This window comes from Falco punctatus (genome assembly GCF_963210335.1).
Source record: "Falco punctatus genome assembly, chromosome: 3".
Classification (NCBI taxonomy): domain Eukaryota; kingdom Metazoa; phylum Chordata; class Aves; order Falconiformes; family Falconidae; genus Falco; species Falco punctatus.
This window is the reverse complement of record NC_137582.1, coordinates 116539742-116562405: the sequence shown is the minus strand read 5'-3', so window position 1 is coordinate 116562405 and position 22664 is coordinate 116539742. Positions and strand designations below refer to the sequence as shown.

Below are 22664 nucleotides of genomic sequence, written 5' to 3'. Positions count from 1 at the left end.
GCTGTAGCCCCCGGACTCCGCTTGAGGTGGACAGTGAGGTCCAGCTGGTGCAGCTGGATTCATTCGAGGTCCCGGCAGCCACCCAGGTGATGCAGCATGAAGCAATTTGCTGTTCCGTCCCCGAGGGGAAGTGGCCCCAGGCATTTCCCTTGTGAAACGCCTCGAGAGTGGCAGCGGGGAGGAAAGGGAGGAGTGGAGGGCACCTTGCACGCTCTGCCTTTGGGCTGACCTGTAACAGCAGCATCAGGCACCGCCACGCGCTGTGAGAGCGATGCTGGCACCGCGTGGGTGCAGCTGCAGCCCCTCGGGTGGGGACCCTGGGTTGGATCAGGGTGAGAGATGCAAGGCAGAGGAGAGGCTGAGTTTATTCACAGCTTCTTTGCATCTTATCCCCCCATCCAGAGAGGCACAAAGTGTTTTGGAGGTTTATGAGCGTTTCAGGCATTTGCTGTGGCTGGAAAACTGTTCGGGGGTTTTCTTTCTGCTGATTTTTGTCTCCCTCCCCCGTGCAGCAGTTTGCTGAGTGTGCATGGACCAGGTCATCCTTATCTGGAGCCTTTGTGCTTTCAGGTGAAAGCTGCCAAAGAGCTGGAGGAGAACAGCAATAAGATCGATTCCCTTTTGAACTGGGTGGCATCGCTGGAGCAGAAGGGAGGGCTCCTGGAGTACAGACCCCACCCCATCGAGCAAGCGCCAGGGGTGCGAGCGGGGACAGGCCCTTGGGATGTCCCCGATGGCCACGTCGTGGGAGCAGACAGTGCTGCTGAGAACCTGGATGAGCAGTACGAGAGGCTGAAGGTCAGGACTGACACCTGGTCCCTCTCAAAGCTTTCTGCCCAACATGCTAACCCTGCCTCCGGCTGCTGATGCAGCTGGCAGCCCGACGGGGTGTTGGATGAGTCTGGCCTCCGAACCGTGTGTTCAGGGTGATTTTCCATTTGGGAGACTTGGGAAGTCCATGCACGGTGCCGTCAGGGTGACGAGGGAAGGTCACAGAAGGGGTCGCTCCCTGTGGGCAGAGCAACCCGCCCGTTTCCCACCCTCGTGGTGTTCCCCCACTTGCTGGTGCTGCGGGAGGGTGCGGAGGCTCGGGCGGGCTGGGTGCTGGTGGGCAGAGAGGTCACGAGCATCACCTCCGCTCGCCGGCATCTTTCAGGTGCGGCACCAGGAGCTGCTGTCCCAGCAGCAGGACGTCATCCTGGGCACGCAGTCGGCTCAGGCTTTCCTGGACAAGCACGGCCACAGCCTGGCCGGGGAGGAGCGGGGTCGGCTCCAGGGCCGGCTGGCGGAGCTGAAGGACCAGTACGCAGCTTCCCTCTCTCAGTCGGAAAAGCGGCTGAAGCAAGTGCAAGTCCTGCGGGATGAGCTGCAGAAGTTCTTGAGGGATCATGGGGAGTTCGAGGCTTGGCTGAAGCAAGCGGAGCAGGATCTAGAGGGGATGTACAAGGGGGACAGCGATCCCGCAGCCCTCCGGCAGCTGCTGCTGCGGCAAGGGAGCTTCTCGGAAGACGTCATCTCTCACAAAGGCGACCTGCGCTTTGTTACCATGTCGGGGCAGAAGGTGCTGGATGTGGAGGGAGCTGCTGGGGACACGGCGTCTCAGCTGCTGATGTCCGGGAGTGTGGTCAAGAGCAAGCTGGAGGATGCCACGCAGCGGTACACCACGCTACACTCCAAGGTATGGCAGGGGCTTTTGCAAGGCTGGGAGTTGAACCCCGGGTGCTGTTTTCCTCCTGTGCATGTGGAATGAGCAGGGATGGCAGGTGGGCATTTCTCTTGGGTGTCTGGCTGGACTTCTAGCACCTATGTAGCTCGTAGAGGACAAGAATTATCTTCTTCAGGGCTTGGGCAGGAGTAGCACTCTGGCTGGGTGTTGATCCACATGTTGTGTCCTGCAATTCCCTTAACACATATGGCAAGATTTGTTTTTTTTCAATCGTTTTCTCTTTCTTGATGACTTCTGTGCATTTTCCACCGGTGCCCAGCTTGCTCTGTGCCCGTGTGCATCCTGCCGTTACGTCTTGTTGCTCCTTTGCAGTGCACCAAGCTTGGCTCCCACCTGAACACCTTGCTGGATCACTACCAGCACTTCCAGGAGGCGGTGGAGTCTCTCGGGACGTGGCTCCAGGAAAGCGAAGCTGCCGTTGGGAAGCTGCTCTCAGAGACGGTTTCTTCAGATCCGGCCGTTTTGCAAAAGCAGCTGGCCAGCACTAAGGTACGGGGTCCGTGGGGCAGCTCCTGGCAGAGCGTTGGAGCCTGGATGGGAATTCGGCTGCTGCTCTGAGCAGTCAGCAGCGGGAAAGACTCGCCCCGTTGGCCTTTTTTTTGCTGGTTGGGTGCAGAGATGCACCGGCAGGCTCAGCAGGTCCCGGCACTGCGGGGCAGGTGGAGCCAGGCTCTTCTGAGAGATGCTCTGGGCCAGGACCGGGGTTGCAGTCACAGACTGCCACAGGGGACATCTCTGGTGACATTCCTTTCCCTGGAGGGTGGCTGGGTGGTGGGACAGCCCACACCTCCTGCTCCAGCTCTGCCTGCAGCATGGGGTTGCACCTTCCAACCTACGTTTTTTATTTTTCTTGGTGATTTTGTGATGAAGTGGACAGGATCCCTCAGCAGGGTTTAAATGGAGCCCTGAGCTCCCTGCGGGTGCAGGTCTCTTGCGTGTGACCCATCGCCGATTTTGCCTTGTCTTGTGCCAAAGCAGCAGCTGCAGGGAGACCTCGCTGAGCATCAGGTACCGGTGGAGAAGCTCCAGAAAGCGGCTCGGTCCCTGCTGGAGGTGCAAGGGGAGCCGGCGCCAGACCACAGGCACGTTCAGGAAACAACAGGTACAGAGCAAAGCAGCTGCCGGCGTCAGCAGGGGTGCTTGGGGAGAGCGTGGAAAGAAACCAGGGAGGGAGAGAAGATGAAGTCTCCCACTCTGGGGAGAAGATGGGGTGAAGGCGTACAGCAGCGTGTCTTGTTTGCATGTGGCGAGGGCTGGGATCCAGGCTGGCAGTTTGTTTTGGGTTCCCTGCCTCGCTGCTGAGTCTGGGGACAAGGATTTGTCATCAGTGAGGGTTTGGCAGGAGCCGCAGGCCATCCTTGCTGCTCTCTCAGCACCGGGCGAGAAGCTCTTTGTCATTGATTCCCCTTTGCGCTGAACTCTGCAGGTGCCATCGTGAGCCGCTTCCAGAGCCTCTCCCAGCAGATGGCCCAACGCTCGGACCTGCTGCAGAAATCCATCGCCCAGTCCCAAAGCGTCCAGGAGAGCCTGGAGAGCCTCCTCCAGTCGGTGGCTGAGATCGAGAAGAACCTGGAGAGAGAGCAGCCGGCCGCGCTGTCCTCCGCCTCCATCCAGGACTCGCTTGCCACGAGCACGGTAAGGCTGGTCCTTGAGCATCCTCGCTTCAAACGTGCCTGGCTGCAGGACCTGAGCTGTGCAGGCTGCTGCTGGGGGTTGGCTACGGTGTTCTGAAAGCACAAAAAAAAACCCCAAAACCCTGCAAAGGGGTATGAGCAGAACCTTTACTTAATTTCAGCCGGGACACTGACCTGTTGAAAGTCTCCTTTCTTCTTTGCTAACAAGCAGGGCTTGGCTATCGGGCACCGGGGAAAGGCAGAGCGGGTTGGGGAGATCAGGAAAGGAAAATTGGGATAGAAAACTATTCTCGCCTGACCTTGGTTGTCTGGAAGCATGCGCTGCTGTTCCAAAGGCCTCTTTGCACCAGTTCAGTTTTGCTCAAGAGCCTTCCTAAAATGGCATCCCTTTCTGCGTGTGCTTACCCCAGAAGCTGAAGCAGGACATCGCCAGGCAGAAGAGCTGCCTGGAAGCCACCCGTGAGATGGTGACGCGCTTCATGGAGGCGGCAGACAGCCCCACAGCCTCTGCCCTGCAGGGCAAGCTGGCAGAGGTGACGGAGCATTTCGGCAGGCTGTGCCAGCAGCAGCAGGAGAGGGAGGATGCCTTGAAGGGCCTCCTGCCGAAGGTCGAGCAGTACGAGCAGCTCTCGGAGAAGTTGCAGCAATTCACAGAGAGCAGAGCGCGGATGTTGGCATCTGGGAACCAGCCAGACCGGGACATCGCTCACTTCTCCCAGCAGATCCAGGTGAGAGGCAGGGGGAGAAGGCTCCACCTGCATCAGGTTTCGGAGGCAGGGCTGGTTTGCAGTGATTTCTTCCCAGGCAAACAGCTGCCGGGTCGCTCCCGGGCTGGCAGGATCCACAGGACCAGTGCTGGCCCTTTGCCTGGGGAAGGGGAGTGTGGCCAGAGCGGCTGAGGCTGTTTGCGGCAGGGGGGGAGGGGAATGGCATTTCCCTGGAGCCAGGCTGGCTTTCAGCAGGGATCTCTAGCCGGGCTTTTAGGGGCCAGTCCAAATATAGCAAGGTTTTACCGATTAAACGACTCCACGAGGTTAATACAGCAAAACGCTCGAGCGCTGGCAGCAAGTGCAGGATGTGGCAAAGCCCTCGGAGATGCCATGGGTGGTGGTGGCCGGTGATGGCCGCACGGGATTCTTCCCTTTGGCTTCCTACGAGTGCTCTGCTACAGGGGCTGGTTTGCCCACAGCCTCAGAAATGCCCTAAGCTGGCGTGAAACCAGACACTTGTGCTGGGGGTGCGTGTGTGTGTGGTTTGCCCTGGTCTGGGGCTCCCCATCCCATTCACTGAGTGGCCTCACACCAGCACCGGGGATGTGGGACTTGCTCCTGCAGCTGCTCCAAGTATTTGCTGAGCTGGAGCGAGGGAAGCAGGTGGGACAGAGCGGTGCCAGCCCGTTCGGCGCTGGTGCAGTTCGTGGCATTACCCCACAGTGGGTCTCTCCAGCTTGCCAGGACATGGGGCTGCCTGGTTCATCTGCTTTGCCCCGGTCTGCTGGCAAGGGCGCTGTCAGCATCACCCTTTGCTCTTGGCAGGAGCTGAATTCGGAGCTGAGGCAGCACCAGGAGGACCTGGCCACCCTGGAGCACCTGGCGGCGGAGCTGGGCTCCTATGGCTTCGCCCCGGGGGCCTCCCAGCAGCAGGAGAAGCTGCAGAGCCTGAAGACAGACTTTCTGCAGCTGCAGAAGGTGGCAAAAGAGAGGTGAGTCCCGGGGACACGGCCACTACCTGGGGAGGGTGAGTTCGTGGTCAGAACAATACCCTGTGGAGATATCTTTGGGGGGGGGGGGGGCACAAGCGAACTCTTGCTGCCTCCCTCCTCCCACACCAGGAGACGTAAGGCAGCTCGCTCCAGCTGACGCTTTCTTTAAAAAAAGCCTTGGCTGGGGGCGTTGTGAAAAATTCCTGGTGCTGCAGGAGCCGCGTTCATGCGTTTCCCAGTGTGTGGGCTGCCACAGCTCCATCCCGGAGCATCTTGCCGGAGGGGAGCGGGGTGGTGGCAGAGGATGGGGAGCCTGCCCCAGGCGTGCTCCCTGGGAAGTGACAGAGCAGAGCAGCCTGTCCCCACATTCCCCTTAATGTGGGGATAAAGCCGGGCTCCGGCGGCAGCTGGAGCTGGAATTGGCCGTGGCAGCTTGAGCAGGGTCAGCGTGCCGGCTGGCCGGTGTCCCTGGAGAGGGTCACAGCTCCCAGGCCATATCTCCAAACATCCTGGTGAATATAGGGAACGTGATGGGGCAAAGCAGATGAATCTTTTAATAATCCTCAGTAATTCAGCATCATGCCGAGAGCTGCCTCCGGCTGGGCCCGTGCAGGCTGCTCGCAGCTGCGGTCGGCGAGGATGAGCCAGAGGGGCCGGGGGCTGCCTTGTTCCTCCGGGGTGGGCTGAATGGATGAGAGCTGTGGCTGGGGAGGAGGGGCGGCACAGCCTGGCCCCCCCCCGGGCTGCAGCTGGCTGGGGGACCTGGCGTGAATGAACCCTGTCTTCCCCAAAGCTTCGTTTTCCTTGGGACAAAGAGCCCAGTGCGGCGGCAGCGGTGGTCCCGTGGCTGCTGGCTACCATGGTGGTACTGGAGCAGCCCCGGCCACGGCGTGAGGGGGTCCAGCAGCAGTGGGGGGCAGGCTGTGGAGTGCCCCCCGCTTTGGCTGGCGCTGCGTGCGTTGTTCCTAAGCAACATCTATTAATAATACTCCAAAGAAGGGCTGCTGGAGACACAACTGTGCTGCATTCAGGCGGGGGTAATTGCAAGGCAAAGCACGAGCTCTGACTCTCCGAAACCTTTTCAACTCTCAGAGAAAAGGATGCGTCGTCCTGCCAGGAGCAACTGGATGAATTTCGGAAGCTGGTCGGGGCTGTGAGGAAGTGGCTGAGGGAGAGCGAAGGCAAAATGCCGCCCGCTGAGACCTCCCTGGGCACCCAGGAGCTGCACCAGCGCAGGCAGCAGATCCAGGTGGGCAGAGGGAGCCCCAGCCGGACGGGGACGGTTGGCAGCTGGTGTGGAAATGCTGGAACGTGGGCTAAATCCCAGGAAGCAGAGTCTGGGGAGGTGATTTATGGTCTCAGGAATCCTGCGATGCCCTGGACTTGCTGCTGAGCTGCAGCTCCCGGGGTGCGTGTGCATCCAGCGTGCGCAGAAGGGAGCAGTGCGAGGGTTCTCTGGGGTGCTGCCTGCTTTCCCTGCCCTTCCCCTGGGATTTGGGAGTGGGAGACCCAAGCACACTTGTTTTCGCTGTTCCCCCTTGCTAGACACGGAAGGTGGCCTCCTGCCACCCCAGCCCCTTGGCCTCACGCGAGGCTGGGCTGTGCAGAGAGGGGGAGGGAGGTCCCCAAACCAGTAGGAGGGAGAAGAAGGTTTCCTTCAACAGACCGGCTAGTTAGGGAAGAGCTTTTCACTCCTGGATTCCCCCTGACAAAAATAAATGTGAAGACACCCACTTGCCCGCTGCAGCCTGCTCGCCGCCCGCTGGCGTGCCCTTCACCAGTTCCCTGGGCGCCGCGTCCCGGTGCCACTGAGTCACCGTAGAGGTGACAGGCGAGGAAGGGAGGGCTGTGGCCGGGAGAGCGTGGCCTCCAATCCCTTTGCTTTTGACCAGGATCTCCTGGAGGAGTGGAAGGGGAAGGGGGCCCAGGTGGAGGAGATTGGCCGCAGAGGGACCCTCCTGGAGAACCTGATCGTGGAGATTACGGCCCCCAACACCCCATCCAAGGCAGGTGAGTCACAGCCACTATCCCGAGGTGGTCTCCTTCCTCAGCACCGTGTTTGCTTTCACCACTGCGTCTTCTCTGAGCCTGCCTCGAGCAAAAAATGGGATTATTTCCCCCTTGTAACAAACTTCAGAGGGACCGCGGTGGTCCGAGCATCACAGGGCTCAGCCCTGTGGTCGAGTCGCTCGTTGTTAATGCATCAGCCAAACGCCCAGAGCCCACCAAAACTGGCTTAGTTTACTGTGGCTTAATTTACTGTAGCGTAACGAGCACTGAACTACCCTGCGTGTGCCGAGAGCCCAGCGTGGGGACACGTGCCACTGCTCGGATGGAGCATGAGGGCTCCGGGCTCAGCCCCGCGGGGCTGCAGGCTCGTGGAGGCGGCTCCTGCTTTCTCTTGATGATGTGCTTCAGCCTCCCGAGGGCTGGAGTGTTTTAATCAAACTCCAGTCTTTGAGTTGCGTATCCAGATGAAATTTAAGACTGTGATATTCAGGCATGATTTACTAGTCTCTTTTTTGGCTTCGAGTCTGTGAAGCAATGAGATTATGTCTGGTTCGTTTGGAAACCAGCTAAAAGATGTCTTCCAGCTTGTGAGAACAAGTCCCTGGACTCTCATCATTGATGGGCATTAGTGGGAATTCACAGTCTAGATATGTCTTGATGAGCGGTTCAGTGGGAAACCTCCAAGAGAAGTGGGGAGAGGCTTCTTGGGGGTGACCTACATGGTCATCCACATGGGGTGACCAAAGCTGCAGCCCTTTACCTCCATGAAAGCTCTAAAATGTGTGGTCGGAGAGAGGGGGACTGACCCGATAACGTTTGGAACGAAGCCCCCTTTGGCTATGAATGCCACAGCTGCGATATCTGGTGTCCAGGGAGGGGACCCTGGTGCATCCTGTGTGGAGCCTCTTGGCAAAGAGAACGTGTCTGTGCACCAAGGCGGGTTTAAACAGTTTCATCCGGTAAGAAAAGAAGAATACGGGGGAGCTGATCCCTTCAGGGGAGTTAATCTCTTCAGGGAAGGCATTCAGCAGCCTCACTTGATATTATAAATCACAAAATCATGCTCAGGGTAGCAGCTCGCCAGGCATGGAGAGATGGCCAGTGGTCCCCAGTATTACGGTCCAGGCAGGAGGAATGTCCGCCCTGGTCTCGGGGTGATGCTGGGGGAGGTGCCCAGCTCCAGGCACCTTCAGCTCTTCTGCTGCTGGTCCAGGGAGGCAGAGGCAGCTCCAGGAAAGCAAGGGCTGCGGGTGTGTGGGGAGGAGGAGAAATAAACAGACGCCAAATCAAACTAATGCCGCTCACCGGGCACCGAGCCGGTGGCTTCACCGGTGCCAGGCGGGTGGGCTCGTGGAGGCGCCACGTCTGTGCTTGGTGGCCAGTGTGGTCTGTTCGTCGCTTGCTGTCTGCATCCCTAACGCTTCTGTCTTGTCCCTCTGTCTGTCTCCGTCCCCTCTGCTCAGGTGCCACGCTGCCCGCGCCGGGAGGGTCGGTAGGCAGCGTGAACGGATACCACACGTGCAAAGGTGAGCTCACTGTCACCGCCGGGCCGGCACGCGCGTGCCCAGCCCACCTCGCCGTCTCCCTGTCTGGTTTTGTCTGTGCATTTCCATCCGTGAGAATATAAAGCGCAATGTCACACCGTCAGCATCCCGTCGCCAGCGAGCTGAGCTTGCCAATGGGCTTGTGAATTTCCCAGAGCCGCGGGACCGGCAGGCGGTGATGGGCGATGTAGGTCAGGCTGAAGGACGGAGAGAGGCAGCTCTGGGGAGGAACAGCACCCTGACACCCCGTCAGGTGGTGTTAAGAGCTGATAAATGGGAGATTGGTTTAAGGCCTGCAATTAAATTTATTGGTTCTAAGGGATTATAACGGCATCCAACCCTTCAGTTTGAAGAGCAATTTTAATTATTGCCCGTTATCTGCTGTTAGTTCACCGGTTCAACGAGATAATAGGTGCATAAAAACAGCTTTATATTTTGGTGTCAAATTATTTCACCTTGTACGAGCCGTGACATTGCAGAAGCGGGGGGGGGGGGCGGGATTCAGCTTGCATCAGCCTCACAAACGCGAAGACGTTTGCTTTGTTTGCAAACTGTCAACACACGTTGACAGAGCTGGAAGGGCCCCCTGGCATGGGGGGTGAGGGTGATGTGACATTGCTCTGCAGACAGACGGACGGCAGTGTGGCCTCTTGCTCCTCCTGCTTGGCTGCCTAGGGCTGCCCGGGGTTAGATTAGTACCTGTTAGTCCAGGTTAAGAGGGGTAACGTGGGCAGCTGGCCTCATCTCAAGCTGCTTTTTGGAAACAGATCTGACCGAGATCCAGTGCGATGTGTCAGACGTGAGCCAGCGGTACCAGGGCTTGGGCGCAGCGCTGCGGGAACGCCAGCAGCAGCTCTCGGCGATGCTGGAGAAGATGCAAGAAGTGCAGGAGGAGGCCAGCTCCATGCTGAAGTGGCTGGAGTCGAAGGAACGAACGCTGTCTGAGCTGGACGCCTCCTCCTCGCCCACCAAGACGGAGACGATGAGAGCCCAGGCTGAGCACAACAAGGTAACTTCTCGTCCAGAGCAAAAAACGGGCATCAGAGCATCTTCTCCCAAAGGGTCTCAGTGCTTTTGTGCGGCAGGACTAGAAGGATTAGCGAAGAGGGTCTGCCCTGGGGCAAAGGAGGGCTTTCCCTGGAAGGGATCCCTGGCAGATCCGTGGAGGAGGAGCCCCTGCACCCTCAACCTCTTTGCTAACAGACCTGTTGCTTTCAGACATCTGGCTTAGGGGGAAGGAGCTTATCTTACAGTCCGTGTTGCTGGGTCACTCCAACTTCTCCTGGAAAGCAATTCCCAGCCTTTCCCTGCTTTTGGGGCCAAGTTAGCTCATGATATTGCTAATAAAATGAAGTGATTTCACTAAAGAGCAAAGAACAGAAATAGTCCCAGCGCTGGCTTGTAGCTGCTCGTTCCTACTCGGTGATTTCATTCTGTTGCCCCTTATCTGAAGTTCAAATGGTTATTTTCCAGGCATTTCTGGCTGAGTTGGAACAGAATTCAGGGAAGATCCAGAAGGTAAAGGAAGCACTTTCTGGCTTGCTGGAGAAATATCCAGATTCTCCAGAAGCAGCAAAATGGAAGAAGATGCAGGAAGACCTGAGTAAGTGCCTGAAGCACTCAGCGAGGCTTCTGTCTGGAAACATCATGTTAGAGGTGGTTCAGGATTGCAGGGCGATTCCAAAGTCACAGCAGAGCAGAGTCACTTCTAATTAAAATTCAGTAAATAGCGAACTTATCTCCAAGCTGTCTGGTGTACAAGGTGTTCCTGAGATGAGCGCTGTCGTGATTAATGAAATCTCTATGATGGATGTATATTTTAAAGACTTGCCTCCTTAAATGACTTCTTTAAAAAAAAAAAAAAATAAAAAGGGGGAGGGAAAAAAAAAAAGAAAGCATTAGCAACATGGGTTGATTATTTTCATTAAAAGCTTCATTGCTTGATATAAAACTCCAGTCATTAGTAAGGTTATCCTAGGTAATTAAATGTTGACTAAACAAGACTGTATATTTAAAAAGAAGCCCAGAAATTCTCTTCTTTGAAACAGCAGGAACATGTTTATGGAGTTCTCCGTCCAGGAGATCTGAATGTGCTGTGTGAGGACTGATACACATGAGGGTATCCTCATTTATCGAGCCAGGGATGTGAGATGGCTCACCCAAGGTCAGACCAGCTCATGGCACTAGTGACTAGAACGCAGCAATCCTGCTTGCAAGGCTTTTTTACTAATTATTATTCTATGAGCTTCAAGACGACGTAGCCATTAGAAACGGGGAACAGCTTGTTAGATGGAGAGTGAATAGAGCCACGCTAGTTTTATTGAAAAGCTGAGGAGGTTTCCCATCGGGGAAACCATGGGGAGGGTAAAAAAAAAACAAAAACAAAACCCAAACACTTCTGGATGGAGGGATGGGTTGGCCAGGAGCACGGCCACCCCCAACACAGCCGGTGCTTCAGATTGCAGGTGGGAAAGAGCCAGCCAGGCGACGGCCGAGCGGCAGCAGAAGCTGGAGGAGTCGGCGAACCAGCTGGCCAACTTCCAGGCTGCCGAAGCCCAGCTGCGCCCTTGGCTCATGGAGAAGGAGCTGATGATGAGCGTGCTGGGACCCCTCTCCATCGACCCCAACATGCTGAACGCACAGAAGCAGCAGGTCCAGGTGAGCTGGGTTCGGGATGAGGAGGGAGGGTGTCTCTCAGCTGGTGCATCCTGAGGAAGGTTGCACTCGGGGTTAGTTGCCTTGCAAGCGCTCTGCCACGCGGCGAGTGTTTGGGAGAGAAGCCGGAGTTCTCCCATTCCCCCACACCCCGCTGAGCACAAACTGCTGTAATAACTTGAAACGGGCGCAGTGCTCGAGCTCCCTTCCCCGCACTGGATTGACTCATCAGTGAATCACCCGGCCCCTCTTGGAGAGTGAAATTGCTTTAGACAAGACCTGGGCTGATGCTCTGCAGGACTTGCTAACGCTGCCCCTCCGCCTGGCAGCCTGCCCTTTCCGTACCTCCTACTTCCAAATCCTAACATGTCCATAACTGGCCACATCGTAAAATAAAATGGCCCAGTTAACATAATTAGATGGCCTCCTCACCTCACTGGTTTATGGTACGTTACACAGCAGTAGGACAAATAAGAGCGAGCAAAGTACTGGCCTCGCAGACTCCTCCAAGCTTTCCGAGTGGCAAGGTCACAGTCAATCGTAGTCCACCCAGCCCTGCTGCCATCCCACCCCAGGCCTTGTTCCTCCTGGTTCCGTGGTCTGGATAAAGCCCCTGGAGGTCTGGTTTGTTTTGACTGTGTGTACTCGGAGCTGTCAGTTTTATGCAAACATTTTTTTGTTATTTCTGTTCCAGTTTATGCTGAAGGAATTTGAAGCTCGCAGACAACAGCATGAGCAGCTCAACCAGGCGGCTCAGAGCATCTTGACTGGCCCGGGAGATGTTTCTCCATCCACTAACCAGGTGCGGGAAGAACTCCAAGGGGTTAACCAGAAATGGTCCGAGCTAACGGAACGCCTCAACTCCCGCTCCAGCCAAATTGACCAAGCCATAGTAAAGAGCACCCAGTACCAGGAGCTCCTCCAGGGCCTCTCCGAGAAGGTGAGGGCAGTTGGGCAGCGCCTGAGCAGCCAGTCGGCCATCAGCACGCAGCCCGACGCCGTCAAACAGCAGCTGGAGGAAACCAGTGAGATCCGCTCGGACCTGGAGCAGCTGGAAGAGGAGATCGCAGAGGCTCAGACCCTCTGTGATGACCTCTCTGTCCTCATTGGGGAGCAGTATCTCAAAGATGAGTTAAGGAAACGTCTGGAGACCGTGTCGCTTCCTCTCAAAGGGCTGGAAGACCTGGCAGGTGAGACGGAACAGAGAGATGTTGGGGTGTCAAACTCCATCCCTGCTTTTTGCCAAAGGGCTCTTCCATCACTGAGTTTCTAAGAATAACAGGGGAAGCACCATCTGTCGTTTTTAGGGTGCTTCGTGGGTGTTTTTTGTGGGACTGAGCACAGGGAGGGTTCACATCGAGATAGAGCTGAGCCTGGAGAGCGAGCAGAGATGTTTGGTCCCGCTGATGTGGCTCTTCAACAAGCCTGCTTGGCTTGCAGAGTGTGGCATGTGCTGTGCTTGGGGGGAAAAGAAAACCACCCAGCTGATTCCTAAATTCAGAATGGGTCATGGAGAAGACCCAGTGGCCACCCTCTAACCTCTTCTGCTTTCTAAGAGGTTGCATTTAGAGACAGGTTAGGAGAACTGAGATTACTGCGTTATCGTTGCCTGTTGCTACTTCAGAAATGTATGAATCAGTGAGCAAAAAGGCTAGTGATGCAATGGAAAACTCCTTCCTGTTAATCAAAACACAGTTGGTGCATCTGAGATGATTTTAAATAATTGCACTTTGCTTATTTGATTTCAGCTTAATTGTTGCGTTCTAATCTTATTTCCATTGCAGCCGACCGGATGAACCGACTGCAGACTGCGCTTGCAAGCTCCCAGCAGTTCCAGCATATGTTTGATGAACTCAGGACCTGGCTGGATGACAAACTGTGCCAGCAAGCTCAGAGCCAACCTATTTCTGCTAAACTGGAGAGGCTACAGAGCCAAATTCAGGAACAAGAAGAGTTCCAGAAGAGCCTCAACCAACACAGCGGTTCCTATGAGATGATTGTAGCCGAGGGAGAATCTTTGCTGCTTTCTGTCCAGCCAGGGGAGGAGAAGACCACGCTGCAAAACCAGTTGGTTGGCCTGAAGACGCACTGGGAGGAGCTCAGCAAGCAGGCTGTCAATAGACACTCGAAGCTCAAGGACTGTTTGCAGAAAGCCCAGAAGTACCAGCGGCACACGGAGGACCTCCTGCCTTGGGTGGAGGACTGCAAGGCAAAGATGTCGGAGCTGGAAGTAACTCTGGACCCAGTGCAGCTGGAGGCGACTCTTCTGAGGTCGAAGGCTATGCTGAGTGACGTGGAGAAGCGCCGCTCCTTGCTGGAGATGCTGAACAGCGCTGCCGACATCCTGATTGACGCTTCTCAGACCGACGAGGATGACATTCGGGATGAGAAAGCTGGCATCAATCAGAAGATGGATGTCATCACAGAAGAGCTGCAAGCCAAGACTAGCTCCATTGAAGAAATGTCACAGAGGCTCAAGGAGTTTCAAGAGAGCTTCAAGAACATTGAGAAGAAGCTGGAAGGGGCGAAGCACCAGCTGGAGATCTACGATGCGCTGGGGCCACAAGCCTGCAGCAACAAGAATTTGGAGAAGCTCAGGGCACAGCAGGAGGTGCTGCAAGCCCTGGAGCCACAAGTGGATTATCTGAAAAACTTCACTCAAGGTCTAGTAGAAGATGCTCCAGATGGGTCCGACTGTTCCCAGCTCTTAAGCCAAGCCGAGGTGGCTCAGCAGGACTTCAAGGCAGTGAAGCAGAAAGTGAACGACTGCTGTACGCTGATGGAAAACAAGCTTGAAGGGATCGGCCAGTTCAATAATCGGGTCAGGGAGATGTTCTCTCAACTGGCAGATCTCGATGATGAGCTAGACAGCATGGGCCCCATCGGGAGGGACTCTGACAGCCTTCAGTCCCAGGCAGAGGACGTTCGCACCTTCCTGGGCAAACTCCACAGGCTGAAGTCTGACATTGAAGCTTCGGAAAGCGAGTGCAAGAAGATGCTGGAGGACGAAGGGAGCCCCGATTTATTAGGGCTGAAACGTGAGTTGGAGACGCTGAATAAACAGTGCAGCAAACTGACGGAGAGAGGCAAGAACCGTCAGGAGCAGGTAGAAACGACCCTGTCCCGTGTGGAGGACTTTTACAGCAGGCTGAAGGAGCTGACCCACATGACCACCGCGGCGGAGGAGAACGAGGCGTTGCAGTGGGTGGTGGGAACAGAGGTGGAAACCATCAACCAGCAGCTGGCAGACTTCAAGGTAAGTCTGGATGCCGTGACGTTTCCTAAGTGGTATTTGGTGTTTGAAGGTCTGTCTAGCGTTGTGGTCTTCTGCGTAGGACTTCTGGTCTTCAAGCTGTCGTGGCTTCGTTGTTTGTTGCTATAATGTCAGCGTTTTTGGTGTGGTAAAACCTCCTTGCTCTGGAGAATATAGGATCAACCGCTGGATGCGATAGTCTGTGGTGGGAAGGTGCGGGAAGATTTTGTGATTAGGAGGAAAAAAACTTTTCCCTGTTCTCCTTGTGACGTGTAATGTTGGCGTGCCAGCACCTCGTGGGCTTGTGGAGGTGGTTGGCATTCAGCTTTTTGGGGGGGGGGGGGGAGGGAGGGATTTTTTTGAGTCCGGCTGAACTGTAAGTTGGCATCATCTGGGAGTCTAGTCCAGGTCACATCATCCTGCAGGTGTCTCTACCTGGCCCACCATTCCTGCTTGTTGTTTGCTTCATTTTATTTTTATCATGGTATTACGTCCATTTTGGGGTCCTTGGGGACAAATAAAGCCACAGATAAGCTGTGGGACAAGGGGTACACACAGGGAACAAACCCAAGGCACAGTCTTGCTGGGGGCTGTTTGTGTTTCCAGCCACGAGGTGATGGAGACCCTCAAGGCTTGCATGAAATGCTGGGAAAGGGAAGAGTTGGAGTGTGTTTGATTTTTTTTTTTTTTTTTTTTTAATTTTTTTATATGGTGTTGGGTCATGCTGTTACGCTACATTAATTATATTAATACCGCTTAGAAATTCTCTTGCTGTGAAACTTCTATTACTGATGGGCTCAGCAGCTGATGATTGGGCTGATTTACATCTGGCGCCTCGTTTCCTGGTGTTAATGGGGGGTAGGAGGGGGGAAGGTGTTTTTACAGCCATTTGCCTTTCATCTCACGGCTAATTGATCCCGTTCCACCACTTAATAGCTCTGTGAAATCTTCACCGGGACGAGGTATTTCTATTTTGGGGGTTGCCTATCCAAAAAAAGAGCTTGGATCCGTTCCGTACGGGGCAAACTCACCCGATGGCGTTGCTGTTGACTCTCTTGTCGGGCAATGTTTTGCGTTGAGCTTATAGCGATGGGAAGGGATTGAACTTCATCGTGAAACACCACACGGTGGCTTGGAAGAAATCGGTCCAAAAAGGAATTTCGAGTCCTCCAAAGCAGTGAAACTTCCCTGCGGAGCAAGGGATTATTCCCAGCCGAGCAGCCGCCCTTCGAAGCGATGGGTCAGTGCAGATTGCTTGGGTGGCAAGCGGGGCCGGCAGGCTCAGCTTAACCCACCGTGGTGCTTGCAAATGGCCTATGGCTCCGTGACCTTGAGCGTGACCCTTTAAGACAGCGATGACCTGGGCTGCACGAGCCGAGGGTGCTCTGGGGGAGGTGACGTGTCCTTACCGGGAGTCATTCGTTGGCATTGGAGGCCACGCGGTGCAAGCTGGGGGGTCTGTGTTGATGGAAAAAATGAAAGTTGCAGCACAAATGGGAGGGTTTTGCCGTGTAATGGCTGAGAATAAAATGGGGGAGAAGCGAGAAGGGTGGATGGAGCAATCGCGGTTACGCAGCGGCGTTCCTCCCGTGCACGGTTCATCCAGAGAGCAAGCGGTTTTGCACGAGTTGGAAATGCTGCTGAGCAGATCTTTGCAGAGCCTCACCTTACGGGTTCTCTCTCCAAGGGGAAACGAGATCCCAGCTCCTGATCCGCATGTGGAAGGGCATCGCAGCCTGCAGGCGGGGACCGCCCGTGCTCCATCCGTCTGCCTTGGGCTGGGGGGCAAGCGGGGAGCACGGGGAGGGGGGGGCTTTTTCTTGCTTGCACCAGGCTGTTATTTCACAGCGCCTAATTGCAATATCCCAACCGTCTCCCTTCTTGGATTGCAAACGATGCACTCGCGGTGTGTCCGGGGGGGACCAGAGGCAGCCCCTCGGCCAGGCAGAGCTCCCCGGGGCGGCGTGGGGACGATGCAGCTGAGCTTTGGGGGGGGGGGGGGAGGACGGGGGTGGCTTCGGCTCTCCAGGAGCGGTCGTGGTTTGTCTGTCCAGAAGGCTCAAATGCAGGCAGATATGATGTCTTAAGACATTAATTTTAATGAACATCTGTGTAAATGAGATGCAAATTAGGCATGGCCTTGGGGCTCCAGGCAAGTTGCCAATGCAGCCCTGACAAAGGTGGGCACTTCTGGACTCATTGTGTCCAGATTTTAATAAAGAAGATATATTGAAGGCTCTGACAGAGGCCGTGAACAGAGGACTTTTGAAGCAGCTTCTGCTTGAAGCTTCCCATATATTTTTTCTTTTCCTGCCCGCAAACTTGCCCCAAAAGGCCACACAACATGCAACAAACCCTTAACTTTTGGAGATCTGCCCACCCATGCGTTTCCTCTCTCCTCCCCCCCTGCCACCCCCAGCCCCCTTCCCAGGTCACGGAGGGACTAATCCTGCCTATGGGAAGGATGAGCCCTCTCCCGCTGTCCGTGCCTCTCCTGGCCGGGTTTCTCAGAGGCAGGAGGCTGGGAAGCAGCTGTGGGATCTTGCTCGGGGGGGGAAGCTTTGTTTGCAGGGGGTGTTCTGATTCAGGGAGTGGGGATGGCTACACCAAGGGGCTGAGCCCACACCGGCTCCCGTGGCCATTGGAAGCCAGGATAGCGATGCAGGGTAGACCTGGCCTTCAGGGGCCGGGGAAACACCAGGTAGGGACTGGTTCGGGGCACCACGTTGTTAGAGGATTGTAAGAAACCCATCTGGAAAGAGACTTCAAGGGGTCATCCAGTTTAGCCCTTAGTTTTATGGTGAGATCAAGTGCAGCTGAGAGGCATTTCTGTGGTTTGGAGTCTGTGCTTATATGGACATCTTGATGGACCGCTTCGGATACAGCTATGCTGCAGAAGAAACGGCACGGGTTTAGCTTATGTTAAGCTGGCAGAGAAAAGGAGCCTCATCTTTAACTCCTGGTCTTCAGAAGGAGTTTAACCTGAGGGACAATCTTCCCATGGCTGCCTCTCCGAGGAGCCCCTTTTTTGTAGAAGGAGACTAAAAGTTGGAAGAGAATCTTTCTGCGCTGTGTCTCTGTGAGCATCACACGGCCCAGCCGGGCTCTTGGGCTACAAGGAAAAGCTCCTCGTAGGAGCTTTCAGGCTGGGGCATTTCTTCCCCCTCCATGCTCTCTGCTGTCAGCTCAGGTTTCTCAGACCTTACGCTAATATTAAATTTTAATGACTGGAATCAAATGACTTACAGTTGAAATGTTACTAAACATAACAGCGATGTTGATTCAGTTTAGCGAACAGCGAATTCCCCAGGGAAGTTATTCCCCCAGGTACGGGAGAGACGCAGGGTCAGGCGGAGACGTAGGGGTTTTCTCCATCGCATGCTCTCCAGCATCAGCACCCCCTGAGTTAGACCCCCTCCTCCCACGGACTGGGAAACCAGTGCTGGGCTTTGGCTGAAGCTGGTGCTGTTGGGCGCGAGCGGCGCATCTTCCTTCCCAGGCTCCAGAGGCGGAGGTGAGGTTTGCTGCTCTGGAGCATGGGCTCAGCCTGTCCGACCAAAGCACAGCCATCAACCTGGGCCACGGAGAGGTGACGGAATCAAAACCTTTTGGTATTTTTGGGGAAGGCATCTGTGCTGGGGTAGCTTGGGCTCCTGGCGCAGCAAGCTCAAGCCTGGGGTCTGTTTATTTTATCTTTTATACAGTGGATTTTGAAGTGGGGTTTCAAAGCCTGGCTGGTACTTAGCGTTGGCAGTTTGAGCTGGGACCCTCTTTGATTTCCCCATGTTGGTTTTGGACAAACCCTAATGTTGCTTTACTCCACCCCCAAAGCAGAGCGTGGTGCTCAGCCCCAGGTCAGAGGCGCTGGCAGAGATTTTTAGGCTTGCCGCAGTACAGAGCAATGCTCGGGAGCCGAGGGATGCCATTGCCTTCCCAGTTGGATCGTGCCAGAGCGGGTTTGCTTTGCTGGGGACGCTTTCCTCCCCGTGATGAAGAGGAGAGCAGGAACCAGGGCAGCCTGCCTGCCTTCCCGGTTGTGCTCTACAGCCAGAAGGGGTTTCTGCAAGAGCCTGGAGAACTCGTCCCAAAATGAAACCCAAGGAAAAGCATCAACCTTGGCGTAACCAAACGGTCACCATCACGTTCAGATCGCTGCAGGTGCCCTTGACTGAGGGGGAGCAGGCGTGGAGACGGGGCCACCACCGACTTGCCGGTGCCCTCCCGGACCCGCGCCGGCAGCCCCCGCCATCCCCGCAGCTGCGCTGCACCCCACGGCTGCTGGCGGCGGGGCACGGCGAGGAATGCTGGCGAGCCGGGACCTGCCGCAGCTGGCACACGGCATGCCGCTTATCCAGGATCTCGCCTCCGAGTATTAATTAAACCCCACCCTCGCCCCAGCCGGGGGGGAGAGGGGGAGCAGCAGGGGATCTGCGGGGAGCGAGGCGCTGCCGTGTCCGACCCTCGCCGGAGACGGCTTTGCCAGGGCGGGTCGTGGGGAGCAGAGGGAAGAGATGGAGGGATTTGGGGCTCCTGCCGCAGATTTTGGGGGAGGTTATTTGAAGCTGGAGTTGCTCAATGCAGTGAGCTCGGGCACCACTCCTTCACGCCAATAAAGGGTTTGTGCTGGACGATGGAAAGGGGGAGGGAAAATCCCTAGACAGCAACAACTGAAGCCGCACTTCCAATTTATTTTAGAGCAGGTCAGGTCAGCTGGAGCCCACGGAGCCCTTGTGCCTCCAGCACACTCTTTGTCTGCTTAAATAATAATAAAAATAAAAAATAAAAAAAAAAATCAGGAAAGAGATTCCAGGAGGGGTGATGCAGTAAGCAAAGCCCTAACCAGCGTTACTCATCTTGCCGCTCAGATGCCGCTGTCTCTAACCCTGCTCCGGGTCCTCCACGCTTCACCCTAAGTAAAAGCGGCAATTAGCCAGCGCTGGTTGCGAGTTCCTGTGCCCTCCCCGCGCCGCCTCCCTCCCTGGCAGGAGGGACATTGGCTCTCTCCGGTGCTCTGTTTATGGCTCTTCATTCCCCCAACCTTCCAGCCAGGGAGCTGACTCAACGGCGCTATCGGAAACGCCGCCGTTGCTAATAACCGTTTGCCTGGTGCCCACTGCCCCTGGGCTTCTCCCAGGTGCTGCCACGTTTCAGGTGAGGGAGTGACACGTGGCCCCCGGGGGACGAGGGGGCTCACGGGCGTTGCATCCCCCCTGTGACCCGCTGTCGTTGCACAGGGCATCGGCGGCAGGGAGAGATGTGCGATGGGGTGTTGAGAGCCCAGCGCTGTGTGGCGTCACACAGGGGTTATTTTGCAGGAGGACTGAAACGGGTGGGTGCTTCCCAGTTTATCCCAGTTTGCAGAGCGCGCTGCTTGGGGGGCTGTGGACCAGCGTGGTCCCTGATGGTACAAATGGCATTTTGTGGTCTTCCTTTGTAAGATGCGCATGTGATGATCTTAGGGGTCCTTTCCAACCTAAAGGATTCTGTGATTCTATCTCCGGGACCGGCAGCCCTGCAGAGCCGCTCTCGAGGATGGGCAGAGAACTGGCATCCCAGCTCGGGATGACCGGGCTGAACTGGAGAGCAGGAGCGAATCCGTGTGCTGACGAGGCAAGGCGTTCACACCAAAGCACTTACGCTGACAGCCTTAATTTCTTGAGACAGCACGTTAGCTGCCACCAGCAGGCACGTGTGCTCGCAGGCGATGCCCGGGCACCCAACCCAGCCCTCCGGGGAGGCTTTTTTTGGTAATTCCGCACCCCATCGTAGAGCCGGAGACACCCCCTAGCCTGGGTGGGAGAGGGGAGGTGGATCTCTGGGATGGGACAGGGAAGGGACACTCTGCCACTTGTTGTGCCCCAGCGTGGCTGAGGGTATTTTTAACCCTTCTGTGCCCCCGGAGGAATGCATGCGGCTCCCGACAGTCGTCCAGTTGGGAGCAGCTGGGTGGGACTGGGCTGGGAGCGGGGACAGGCTGCACCACGGTGTCTTCTCCTTGAACGCTTTCCAGACCTACTTAAAGTATCTCTGGCTAGTATTTTCAGCATCAGCAACACACGCAAAAATGCCTCCTCTCTGACAGCTGTTAAGCTGCCTTAAAGGCACCATCTCCCCTCGTCAGAGAAGAGGATGATAAATGGAGGGTGATAAGCGCAGGCTGTGACGGGTGACGGGGCTGTCACCGACCCTGGCTGGGGTGAGTGGTCTAAGTGGAGCTGCAAAGCCTTGCTGACGTTTGGTGCACTTCTAACCTGGTCGTCTGGGCGTGTTGTAAATAAACGTGTTTGCACAAGAGGCACTTGAGCGTGAGTGGCCTCTGCAGCCTCCTCATTCCTTGGAAAGAAATTGTATCGCAACGGGAAGAGCAAACGTGCCCCTGGAGCTCGTCCTTCCCAAAGGGAGTGGTGCCGGTGCTTGTTCCTCGGGGAGCCACGGGTGGGTTGTGACCTCGACTTGTCGGTGGGCAGGCAGAGAGGCACAGGCACGTCCCTGATCCCAAGAAAGCCGCGAACAAGAGCGAATTAAGCCAAGAGCTGCTGAGACCAACTGGATCAATAGCTGGGCTTTTTCTTTTCTTTCTTTTCTTGGCTATAAAACAATTAACCAGTGATCAAATGGTCCCTTTCGGGAGCCGGCTTGGGTCCCTGCTCCAGTGCCACCCGCTTGCGGATGCTTTGGTGACCCTGGCAGGTCTCAGCGGAGGGAGGTGGCCGTAGGAACGTCCTCTCGCAGGAGCGCTCATTAGCTGGTGGTGGTGACACTTTGCAGTGTTTCCAGGAGATACTAAAAATACCAGCTTTGCATAAGACCAGGAGAGCTGAGGATCCGAGGGAGGAGGAGATGGGAAGCTTTTTGTCTGCGAAGGAGAGGAGACCGGTCCTGGTGGGACCTGGCCATGGCGGGGGGGATCCACGGGGAAACACGTGGCGGAGCGAACGCAGGGCTTTCCCATCACCCACAGCATCCAAGCGGGTGGATGCTCCACCGGGGAAGGGAGTGTCTGTGGCCGCTGGGTCTGGAGCAGACGGGGGCTTCTCCGGGGGAGAGCTCAGGCTTGGATTAGTCACCGCAGCGCAGGAACAATTGCCAATTCTTCTGCCGAAGGAGTGGTTTAAAATGTCTCCCATCCAGAGGATTCTCTGGATAATAATGCACTTACCTCACTTCCTAAAGAGCCTCCGGAGCAGTTTATTAATCACCCCATCCCTCGGCTCTCCCTGCTGTCCCCAATTACTCTGCCACTGGGTGAGGAGCAGCTTCCACAGTTTTCCACACCCCGGCGTGGGCAGTTGGGGTGGCAGCACCCTGCCTGTGGGTGCTGGGTCACTGGCAGCATGGAGAGGGGTGGCCGGAGAGCCCAGGGTGCTGCTTCACCCTCGTGCAGCACTGGAGCAAAGCTGCGGAGGGGAATTTGCAGGAAAACTGGGCAGCTGAGGGCAAAACCAGGCATTTCAGCAGGTGGCAGCTGCCGTGCCCAGCTGAGCTCCCGGCCACGGAGACCCTGGCAAGTGGCTCTACCCTTGGCTCGCAGTCCCGGCTCAGATCACTGCTGGGCTGTTTTGGGGTGCTCTGTGCACACAGATGGGGTCCCTGGGGAGCCCCAGGCTCCGCAGTGATCAAGTGCTGAACGCCACGGTGCGGGGCTGTGCCTGAGCGCTGCTGTAACACGTGGGCTCCCAGTTTCATTCAGAATTATTTTTACCAACATCTCTATTAGCTGCCTTGCAGGGAAAGTGCTACGGCGCAGCTCCTGCACCTTTGGAAAAAATAAAATAAATTAAAAAATACAGTGCTTGCTGTATCTTGTACATCCAAACTGCAGAACGTTTCTCCAGGAGGTGGTTTTTTTTTAACCTCTTTCTAAAACTTTTCCAGCGGAGGTAGACACCCCCACGGAGCCAGCCGAGGCTTCCTCCCACAGCGCTGCGGAGGAGAGTCCCGAATTAATGGGCTACAGGTTACTAATCGCCGCTTGAAAGGCGGGTGGGCTCCCCGCATCACGAACAGCCGTAGCCTTTGAAGAGGGGGGATGGCAGGGTGGCAGAGGCCTGACTTGGAATCGTCAAATGACATTTGAAGTCAGCTATAAGCTGAGAGGATAAGGGAGCACCCAGCCCAGCACAGTGGGATGGGATTAGCC

The 22664-nt window shown here is 56.0% G+C and overlaps 1 protein-coding gene across 22 annotated transcripts in view; it reads left to right on the top strand.

Moving 5' to 3' along the window:
* Positions 1-22664, top strand: part of MACF1 (microtubule actin crosslinking factor 1) — a 146151-nt gene that overhangs the window by 78263 nt on the left and 45224 nt on the right. For 21 of the 22 annotated variants that reach the window (XM_080378923.1, XM_080378925.1, XM_080378924.1 and 18 more), the window contains 15 exons: positions 571-798; positions 1157-1678; positions 2039-2215; positions 2705-2828; positions 3153-3361; positions 3771-4088; positions 4896-5062; positions 6155-6311; positions 6955-7072; positions 8536-8598; positions 9384-9625; positions 10090-10219; positions 11075-11274; positions 11966-12461; positions 13056-14527. In XM_080378923.1, coding sequence (XP_080235049.1) covers positions 571-798; positions 1157-1678; positions 2039-2215; positions 2705-2828; positions 3153-3361; positions 3771-4088; positions 4896-5062; positions 6155-6311; positions 6955-7072; positions 8536-8598; positions 9384-9625; positions 10090-10219; positions 11075-11274; positions 11966-12461; positions 13056-14527 — 4623 coding nt within the window. The remainder of the gene's footprint in view (positions 1-570; positions 799-1156; positions 1679-2038; positions 2216-2704; positions 2829-3152; positions 3362-3770; positions 4089-4895; positions 5063-6154; positions 6312-6954; positions 7073-8535; positions 8599-9383; positions 9626-10089; positions 10220-11074; positions 11275-11965; positions 12462-13055; positions 14528-22664) is intronic. The other variant, XM_080378929.1, reaches the window with a different exon arrangement.